Here is a 10,084-nt window from a genome sequence, read left to right as displayed (position 1 = left end):
TAGCGATTCGATTCACAGTAAAGTTTGGAGGTGATAATAGTGGGAGTTTCATCCGTTTTACGTGAAATGGCGTGATACTCTGCGAAGTGTGTTTTTCAGTAGTGTTTTTCATATCACTAGGGTGGAACTCTAGTAGTAGATTACGATGAAAGTGAATGTGATAGTATTAGCGATTCGCATTAACCGAATATGACGATTAAGTATAATCGCAAATAAGCATTAGCGATTAACCGAGACTTCGCTAGTAGCGAAGTTTCGGTTAATACCGTAAATCTCAACAGCTCATACCAGCAGTGTATTGCAATACTGATGAATGTGTGGTATTGAGTCGTTCATAACATCAAACACTAGATGCGTTTCTCAACGAGTTAAAAACAGCATTGGAGTTTCTTCACCCTAGTGATATGAGAAACACTAGTGAAAACATATTTCACGACTATTGCAAGGCGCAAATAGCGCGTTTTTCACGGAGTTTTACGACGCCACTTCACGTAAAACGGGTGAAACTCCATTATATAGCCCTTACCGTTTCTCAGAAACTTCAATTCGCATTGAAATTTGATTCACGATGATGATGACAATAATAGATTGTATGCCATAGTCGCGGTTTCACCATAGAGACGTATTATGTGTGTAATACTGAAGTATATATGTTGTTGAATTTCTCGCCGTATTAAACACTAGATGTGATTCTTTCATCACAGGTCCGACGAACCTCCGACGTGAATCGAACAGTTAGGCAGGCGAAAGTGGCACTGAAGAATCGTCGACGTCGGAAGAGAAAAATCGAGTAAAAAATTTACCAATTCGTCACTGTATTAACTCCTTAGTGCTCGTACGGTCGAGCGCTTCTTGATAGAGCCTTCCCCACGTGAGGATGAAGATGAAATTGCAACAACGTAGGGCATCTATCACAACCTGTATGCGGCACTGTGAGAAGGCTCAGGCCTGGCTCGGATGATCATGGAAACGCGTCGACATCACCAGCGATTCCCTCGAGAGCTCGAACTTGTTGTGGTTCGTTGAGTAGAGGTCTTCACTCTCAAAACGACTGCATGCCGTGGCTACCTATTCTGTAGCGATGAACTCATAATGGTGACAATAAAGATTCGTTTTAGGTCGCCTGAAAGGAAGTGGTATATTCGAGGATGGATTCCTCTGATTTTCACAGCTCTGGTGGGTACGGTTGTGTTGGAATATATGTTGGCTTTCCTCAACTGAGCTCAAGAGTTTGCTCACTGATTATAGAATTGCCCAAAAAACAGCAGAAACTTTCTGAGACTTTTCATATTTTCGATGACACATTTAGTTGACATGTGCATATTTTCTCACACTGATCTCGAGAAAATCGCCTTTATGCTGGTTCGAGGCGTTTTGATTCGGAATATGAACAGTGCACAAGTAGAAATGGATGATACTCGAGTAGTTGGATCTAGTATGAGCTAATACGCACATGGTCAACTACATGTGTTGGTGACACTTTGAGAATTTTTTTATCGGTTTCTGAACATTTCTACGTTAGTATATAAACTCCTATAAGTTACTAAGCTGAGGAGAACCAATACATGTTGAATCAATCATCGATTCAGTTATACTCTTTTTCAGATGTACACCGCGACGTTGGAGACGTTTAGGTTATGTTTTCTCACAGTTGGCGATTCGAGAATTTTCTGGGAGGTCAGTTCACTTCGACTCAACGACGCATTTAGCTTTGAGAGATAACGACATCAGGGCTTGATAAAAATGGGGGAAAATGATGTTGCTAATGTGATGACATTTGCATAATGAAAGTAGACACTTAAAGGCTAAAACTGATCCCTCGTGAGCTCATGTGCATCGAAGCGAGTCTGACTAAGCCGTGCAGTCGTAGGCGTTGGACTTCAGACTTACACGCACATTTACATGGGAAACTGATTGAAGAACGTGGCAAATTCAAAATGAATTCTCGCCTGGGAACATTGGAGTTTCACCCTAGTGATATGAAAAACACTAGTGAAAAACACATTCCACGTCTACTGCATATCGCCGCGAAAATCGCGTATTGCACCTTCACGTAAAACGGGTGAAACTCCATTATAGGTTCCTGGATGATTCTCTGATAAGATTCTGCTAGCGTTCATCCCTTAGTTGTGCAGGTCATCACATTGTTGGTTGATATTATTTTTATCGTGGATTTACTTATCAATTTTCGATTGATGTATCAGCGATCTGGAGATGGCATGCTGGAGCAACGTGGCAAGTGAGGAAAGTCTCTGTCGGGGTTTCCAACACTGTGGGGAAGCATTGGAGTTCAACCGTTTCTCGTAAAGTGGCGTAAAACTCGGTGAAAAATGCGAAACTCGCGGTGATATGCAGTAGTCGTAGAATGCGTTTTTCATATCACGGGTGAAACTCCAGTGTATATGACAAAATCGTGTTGCTCACTGGAGTTTCACCCGTTTTACGTGAAGTAGCGTAATACTACACAATACGTAATACTACACGTAATACTACAATAATTCACCCGTTCTACGCGAAAAATGCGACATTGGCGCTATGCAGTAGTCGTGAAATATGTTTTTCACTAGCGTTTTTTATATCACGGGTGAAACTCTGCTGAACTAAACTGAATGCGACTACTATATTTTGAATCTCAAATACAACGAGTGAAAGAAAGAATTTAAAAAATGAAATTAATTCACGAATTTAAACTCTGCTTTTTGAGTGGTTTTCATATCAAATTTGAGTTTGCATCCTGTTAGAAACTTTTTTCATTTTACGAAAAAATAATTTAATTTTTCTCTCAATTCTGTTGTTGGCTTGAAATTGGGAAATTGTGTAAAAGGACAACTTTGTTATTTCTCTCCGTTTGAAAACCGAAAATTTTATGATAACGTGATGACAGATTTTATGCTATATGACGTGGTTTATATATGTGATTGGTATTCGAGCATTGCAGTGTGGGAAATTACGGACATGATCAACTACATTTGTCGGTGACAAAATGAAAATTTTGGTAAATTCTTCTTGGTTTTATTAACAATTCTACCATAATTCGTATATGAGCACTTCTGAGCTCAGCTGAGGAAAGTGAACATGTTCTGGTGGCAATTCTGGTGGCATTGTCATCATCGAAACACTGTGGCGATCTGTGCAGATCAAAAGTTCACTGCAAACCGCGTAGTTGTCAAAGCTAATCTCGGTGTCTCCTTTGCCATGTAACTGATTACCGATAATTTTTGCTTTCCCCTTTAGTCATTGATATTTTCGCAGTACATGGATTTTCACTTGGTTTTATTTCTCGCTGATAAGCGATATTATTTCCTTTCCTTCTTAGTCGTATATTCTACCATTATCTCTGTTCCTGGTTTATATTCGATTTATTGGCCTGCTTACCCCTGATAGCAACGACTGTGCCTGACTTCAACACGGTAGTGGCATCCATGTTGAACTACTACTCACTGTCGTGTGAGCTCAGGAGAGTACAAGTTTCAACGCAATCCGTCTTTTACGTCTGTTACGGCTAATTCGACTTTTTAAAGTGCTGCAACATCGTGCTCTCCTGAGCGGCGTTTTTCATAGGTATACTCGGAAGTACATCAAAGAGTCAATGAGTTATTCTTGGACAGGTTTTTGAGTGAAGCCTGGGCGGAGTTCGCCCTTTTTGGTGTTTTCCTCGCGACGGCTATTCACGTCATAGCTTGTATATGGTAGGGGTGACACGGTCCTTATTATCGTATTGATGTATCACCACTATCTGCAGAATTCCCAGATCAAATTTACCATTTTTTGGAAAAAAAAATATTTTCTAAGCTTTTTACTGACTGGTGGGGTAATAAATTATCGAAAATTTTCATGGAATATCTGAACTTTTCGAAAACAATCGAACTTCGATCAACGACGTTAGTTTTGGCTAATTTACTGTCAAAATTGTTCTGGAAATTCTGCAAATATGGCAGAAATTTTTGTAGATTTTCCGGTAATTTTCAGGTATTTGGTTGCTCGAGCGGAGGATTTCTCATTGCGAAGTTGGCCTCGAAGACAGCTGAGCTCCTTTGTGAGATGCAAACAAGTTTCGATGCGTGCAGTCATCTCATATCAGGACGAAAGCTGTGATGATTTCCAATATCTCGACACGGAATCGCTTGTGAATCAATGCATACGGCCACTTGGTGTCAGGTGAGTTAGAGTTGTACTTGCATATCAATGGAGTTTCGCTCTAGTGATATGTAAAACACTGGTGAAAAATATATTTCACGACTACTGCATAGCGTGGATTTCGGGTTTTTCACAGAGTTTTACGCCACTTCACGTGAAACGGGTGAAAGTTTAATGTTGGAGAATATGCACACGGTCAATGTTGGTGACAATTGTGAAAATTCTGAGGAAAATTGGGGAAATTATCGTTTGTTTCTGTACAGCCCTACCAGAATTTGTATGTACACTTCCATAGTTAGTGAAGAAATTCCTGAACTCAGCTGAGGAAAGCGAGTATTCATTCCAACATTGTTGCATATACATTTTTTCTGTGTAAGGATGTACAGTGTAAGAATCGAATTTGGCTCTAAGAATTTCATTAGTGGAGTTTCATCCGCTTTACGTGAAGTGTCGTAAAACTCGGTGAAAAAAACGCAATACTCGCGAGCTGTAGTAGTCGTGAAATATGTTTTTCACTAGTGTTTTACATATCACTAGGGTGAAACTCCAATATACAATCAAAATTGACAATGAAAATTCAAGTTGGTCGCGTCTTCGTCAGTCGAATGGTGTTGACGTATACAGTGTAGTTTTATCTGTTTAAAGTGAAGTGGCGTAAAACTCGATGAAAAACGCGAAATATGTTTTTCACTAGTGTTTTTCATATCACTAGGGTGAAACACCATTGTGTTAGATATGTGGCCTCAGTGTACTGGGTGGTCACTACAGTAACAACGGTTGGCTATGGTGATATCACTCCTAATACTGCACTAGAATATGTAAGGATATTCATCAGCTCCATGTTGTTCGTGTCAGTATGCATTTGTTGAACTTCTACATAACAGGAGAAAATTGTGAGAAAATTTCGGAAAATTTTGTTGGTTTTTTTGTGAATTTTCAACCGAAGTCACGTGTAAATTTTCTTTCTATAATTTTCTGAATGTCTCTGAGACTAGGCTGACTGGCGTTACTCAACCTAGTCTTAGCGAAATTCGCGATATTTCAGAATTTTTTCGAGAACTGTAGTTTCATCTAAGGAACTCTCACAGGTGTTCGCCATGGCGATCATGTGTTTGGGCGTGGCCGTTTACGCCCAGATCATCAGCCGTGTTGCTAGTAAGCTCAGGAGCAGTGGCTCGGCCGTTTTACATTCTAGCAGATATTTTGGCACTTCGGGATAAGAATAGAAAACTGAGAAATCAGCGATTGTCGCATCTGGTGGAGTTTTGCTCGAATGCTGAGATCGACCTGAAACTCATAAAAGATCTAAGTTAGTTTCGAGCCTTTCATCGTGTTTGCAGTGGCGTGCTAGATGAACTTATGCTGGCGCATACGGAAACAGACACTTCTTTGAACCCGCAGCAGGTCGCGACTATCATGGGCACATTTCCGATGGAGGTGAAACTCAGTGTTAAAGGAATATAGGTTTGCTTTGCTCAGTAGATGTCGTGAGTTTCCTTGCTGATTATAGGAGCTCATATATACGAATTAGGGTAGAAATGTTCCAAGACTAAGAATAACTTTCGAAGAATTTCCTCGATTTTTCACACTGTCACCAACACATGTAGTTGTCCATGTGCATATTTTCCCACAGTGGTATCACTCATCGAGCTTGATATCGGAGATTGAAGATTTTCGAGTCAATATGGATGTCTTGAGTGAATGGCCACTCCCGAGTACTTAATTCTGCTTTTGAGTAGAAATGAATTCGTTTAAATAAAATTGATAATTGTGAAAATATTGAAGTTTCACCCGTTTTACGTGAAGTGGTGAAAAACGCGATATTTGCGCCTTGCAATAGTCGTGAAATATGTTTTCCACTAGTGTTTTTCATATCACTAGGGTGAAACTCCACTGTTATCATACATTATCAGAAGCGCCTCCTCTATGTAGGTACGCACTAAACTAGCATACTCTATGCACGGCGGTCGGCATTTAAGTCTGGACATCTTCTCGGACTCCCGCAACAAGAATGCTCTGGTCAGCACGCAAGCACATTGCAATAGTGATGGTGGAAATTTCAGATCTGTCATCTCGCGCCTCTACTACAGCGAGTAGTGAAGCGACCGATGGATGACAAAAACGGCCTGATATGGAAAGAAGGTGAATTCGGTATTCCCATGGGCGTCTGTACATGCTCCCAGTCAGGTGACATCGCGGATCAAGTCGTGTTTGTTGTGAGAGGACAAGTCGGTGTCGAGGCACCGTTGGAGAATACACAGGAGGAAACTAAGGGAAGTAAGTTTAGATAGAATTCGATTGTTGTCAACAGTATATGTTCGCTCTACCCAACCGAGCTGAGCAATTTCCTCACTAAGTATAAAAGTCTACAGACAAATTCGGGTAAAAGTGCACAGAAAATATCAAGAATTTTCCAAAAAAATTTCTCGGAATTTTCACGCTGTTACCGACACATGTAGTTGACCATGTGCATACTTTCCCACACTGCTCATCAGATGCCCCGCGACCACCTCTGTGGTTCTATAAGGAAGGGAGCTACTTTGGTGAAGTCGAGCTATTCTGTCAGGTGAGTCTACTGTGGTTGTCCATCCTGCTCGAGCTGGGCGGGAAAATTCATAGTGTATTTTTTTCTCGGGCAAATGCGAAAATCTTGTATTTCACGTTAGTGTCTCAGGCTGGACGATTTTCAGTGTAGTGGTGATCTATCACATACTAGAGTGACACGATCTTGTTCGTGAAAATATCGAATCTCTCCGAGAAAAAATGGGGAAAATAATTCATTTTCTATTTGACCAAATTTCCTTGCCGGTTTACATTGATTGCGATCAGGAGCATCGGCAGTTCACCGTTAGAGCCTACAGTGATGCAGAGTTGTTTGCCTTGGATGCGGCCGCGCTGTTTCGTGAGTCCTCGATGAATGTTAAGGTGAAACCACTTTCATTTTTCTAGAGACTTTTTGTGCCTTCCCACATCTGCTGATGTCGATGCAGAGAGATGCGACGGAGAAGCTCAAATATGTATGTCTTCATCATCGATGCCGTTCTGTGGACTCACTTGTTTTCTGCATAGTTTTGCGTTCACCCAAGACTCCGCACTGAACAGTTCAGAGCATCCCTCAGAACAGGGCGGAATTTGGTTGCTCATCGTGAGTGTCGGCAACAGTAGACTTCGCGTTAGTTTTGGTTTTCAGATCGAGAAGGACGTGGCGTTAGTGACATGAGCGACTTGGGGATCCCCCGTGAGAAGATCGACAATTCTGGAGTCTTGTCCTACCATCGAGAATTCTCCCGAGGCATGGGCTACTATTCGCATTCGGTTTATTCTCTTTCCCATCAGGTTCATCGAATCACAAAGAAGTCAGATTGGGGAAAAGCGATTTGGTCGGTCCCCGGGGTCTTTCCGTTTCGATAAGCAACCTTGCTTTAGATGGATGAAAGCGACGATTCAGCATCACCGTACGAGGACACTTCCAAGTTGGCAAAACGCCAGGAGCTCCTTCTGCGACTTGTAAGCTCGTAGAAGTATGACCGCTGTGAATTCCTTTCAGGTGAAAGATGATCTGTTGCCAGCCCTCGACGATATGGAACTCAAACTCCGTGAGATTCCACGACTCCGACCGATTCGAGAGATGCCTTTTTTGCTTCATAGATACTTTATTACTTGCCCAGCAGAGAACAGTGACCTGAGTTCCAGATCGTATAATATTTTTTACTTAGTGCGTGCTACTAATTGTCGTTATGCGAATTTTTCTTGACTAATTATTGTTCCGCATATTAACGTATTACTTGTGCTATTCGTTTCGTCAGCTACTCGCAGCTGCAGAATATAAACTCTATTGAGTACTCTAATGAACAGCAACGAGACTATCGTCTCTTGGCGCATGCTTTCGTTGACTTCAACATATTGTGTTTAGTCATCAATTCTACGGAACCATACGCGACAACATGCTCGTGTCGAACTTCGATGAAAGATAATTATAATCTGTGTACCATCGATTTAACACACTCCCTCACGTTGATGACTCGGGAAACACAAGTATTCCCACTCGAAAAGACTGTGATCAGATCACGAGGATGAATGCGTATAACATAGCAGCCGTTTAAATATGTCTTCATTCTTCTCCCAATCCTCCAAAATGGCTCTCAGAGCGCATATAGTGGGCGCGGAAAGTTCATAAGCTAAGTTCTATGCTAGTTGGTGGAGGTCATCCACTACAATGAGTAATGTAGATGTGTTCACTTCGCGGATCTCATTCAGTGACCGTCCCCGATATGCCGGCAGTAAACATCTCCTCACCAAAGAGGTGTATGGCCCAACACGCGTCCAGTTGCTCTTTGCATCAAACATCTACCGAGTCCAGATTTGTCACAGTTGACTTGACAACACGAATCATTTCCATTTGAGAATGAGGGCCTAAAGTGTATCCATTCGACAGCCATTAGCTTCTATTAGAAGAGCCTCATCGAATCAACTGATTCCACCCTCTACTGCTGGTTACACTGCTCAGCACTCTGCTCAGTACTGTAATAACTTGACTGATTAGGTTGCTGAAACAACATTCAACAGTAATCGATCATCTGGGCGTGCGCTAAATGGTCTAGCACTTACCTGTGTATTCCACTGCGGTTGTTGTTGTTGTTGCATCCTCAGCTGAGCCTGTTGTTGCTGCAGTCTAGCCCGTTGTTGCTGTTGTAGGCGAGCCAAGAGCGTCGGGTCAATCCTGAGGGCATTACAGATGCCACACCTCCCTAGTGGACCCCACCTCCTACTGCTGTTGCTGTTGAGCAGCTCTTTGCTGGGCCATAGCCGATGCCAACATCTGCTGCCGTTGCAACTGCTGCTGCTGCTGTTGCAACTGTTGTTGCTGCTGTTGCAATTGCTGTTGTTGCTGTTGTTGTTGCTGTTGTTGTCTTTGTGCCTGTGTGGTAACTCGCCCCTCCAAAGACCCCACCACCATCACAGCCAGCTGCCTTATAGTGTGAACGAACACTTGTGAGCTCGATTTTAGACAGTTCAACTCTTCTAGATCATTGTCAATCGATTCACTATATTCCCCACCTGTCGCATTTGCAGCTGTTCCAATAAAGCCCTCATTTGGGGTGTAGAAGTGACCTGCTGTCCGGTCTGCTGCTGCTCCTGCTGCGCTCGGGCCTGACCTCTCCGTACACAACCCCAGACTTATCACCAACTTACCCGAGCCAATTGCTGCTGCAATAACAACAGATCTTCAACCCGCTGTTGACGAGTTTTCTGTTCTTCTTGTTGCTGCCTCCTTTGCTGTAACATATCAATAACTTGCTGTGTTGAGTAACTCGGATTTGCTGTTGCTGCTACCTATCATCAATACCTACCTATTCAAATATAGTCTATATATTAGCCCTCATTATAATAATAACCATTTTATATATTCAATAATTAATCTTATGATAAGAGTAACGTATCAGTGCACTAGCAGCAGCAGCAGCAGCCCAACCACCTACCTGAGGCGCCTGTGGACGATACTGAGGTGGAGGAGGAGGGGGAGCTCTCACTCCCTCTGGAGGCGGGGGTGGGATAGATGGAGATGGCCTGGGAGTTGCTTTCTGCTGCTCTTGTTGGGTACTGCCTTTAGAATGCAGCATAGACAGTAGCTGCAGACCAGCCTGGTTGCTGCCCTAAAATTAGACAAGTCAACCTCGAGCATGTACAAGACCCCTTCAAATTTCAGGCATCTTCAACGAATTTTGGTATGATATCTCACGAAATTTTAGGAGCGATTTTACCGCGCGCCACAAAATTACTGCCCACCTGGCCAACACTGTGTTGATTCCTGCCCTGCATGCTCGTAGATTCTGCAGCGGCCCGCTGCTGTCGCTTTTGCCTCTGCGCGGCTTCCAACTCCTCCAAAGTCGTGGCGCCAGCGGGTAGATGAGGTTGTGGCTGAACACAATGGCCATACCGTAATTCC

At 42.7% G+C, this 10,084-nt stretch overlaps 2 protein-coding genes across 2 annotated transcripts in view; one reads left to right on the top strand and one right to left on the bottom strand.

Moving 5' to 3' along the window:
• Window positions 1-2,214: 2,214 nt before the first annotated feature.
• Window positions 2,215-7,357, top strand: Pmar_PMAR009987 (voltage and ligand gated potassium channel, putative; the record flags this gene model as incomplete). Its single annotated transcript, XM_002777133.1, has 14 exons — window positions 2,215-2,239; window positions 3,137-3,197; window positions 3,609-3,689; window positions 3,970-4,036; window positions 4,082-4,158; window positions 4,871-4,955; window positions 5,214-5,292; window positions 5,489-5,574; window positions 6,070-6,156; window positions 6,201-6,279; window positions 6,325-6,414; window positions 6,633-6,703; window positions 6,967-7,062; window positions 7,328-7,357. 14 exons carry the CDS (start codon window positions 2,215-2,217, stop codon window positions 7,355-7,357), a joined length of 1,014 nt encoding a protein of 337 aa, XP_002777179.1.
• Window positions 7,358-8,569: 1,212 nt separating this feature from the next.
• Pmar_PMAR009986 (membrane protein, putative) overlaps window positions 8,570-10,084 on the bottom strand; it is a gene marked incomplete at its 5' end in the record, with an annotated part of 1,830 nt that continues 315 nt past the window's right edge. The window contains 7 exons of the mRNA XM_002777132.1: window positions 8,570-8,684; window positions 8,746-8,857; window positions 8,907-9,055; window positions 9,196-9,288; window positions 9,331-9,467; window positions 9,614-9,791; window positions 9,925-10,056. Coding sequence (XP_002777178.1) covers window positions 8,622-8,684; window positions 8,746-8,857; window positions 8,907-9,055; window positions 9,196-9,288; window positions 9,331-9,467; window positions 9,614-9,791; window positions 9,925-10,056 — 864 coding nt within the window. The 3' untranslated portion in view covers window positions 8,570-8,621. The remainder of the gene's footprint in view (window positions 8,685-8,745; window positions 8,858-8,906; window positions 9,056-9,195; window positions 9,289-9,330; window positions 9,468-9,613; window positions 9,792-9,924; window positions 10,057-10,084) is intronic.

Source organism: Perkinsus marinus (assembly GCF_000006405.1).
Source record: "Perkinsus marinus ATCC 50983 genomic scaffold scf_1104296952298, whole genome shotgun sequence".
NCBI classification, from domain to species: Eukaryota; Perkinsozoa; order Perkinsida; family Perkinsidae; genus Perkinsus; species Perkinsus marinus.
This window is presented reverse-complemented; position numbering and strand designations above follow the sequence as displayed.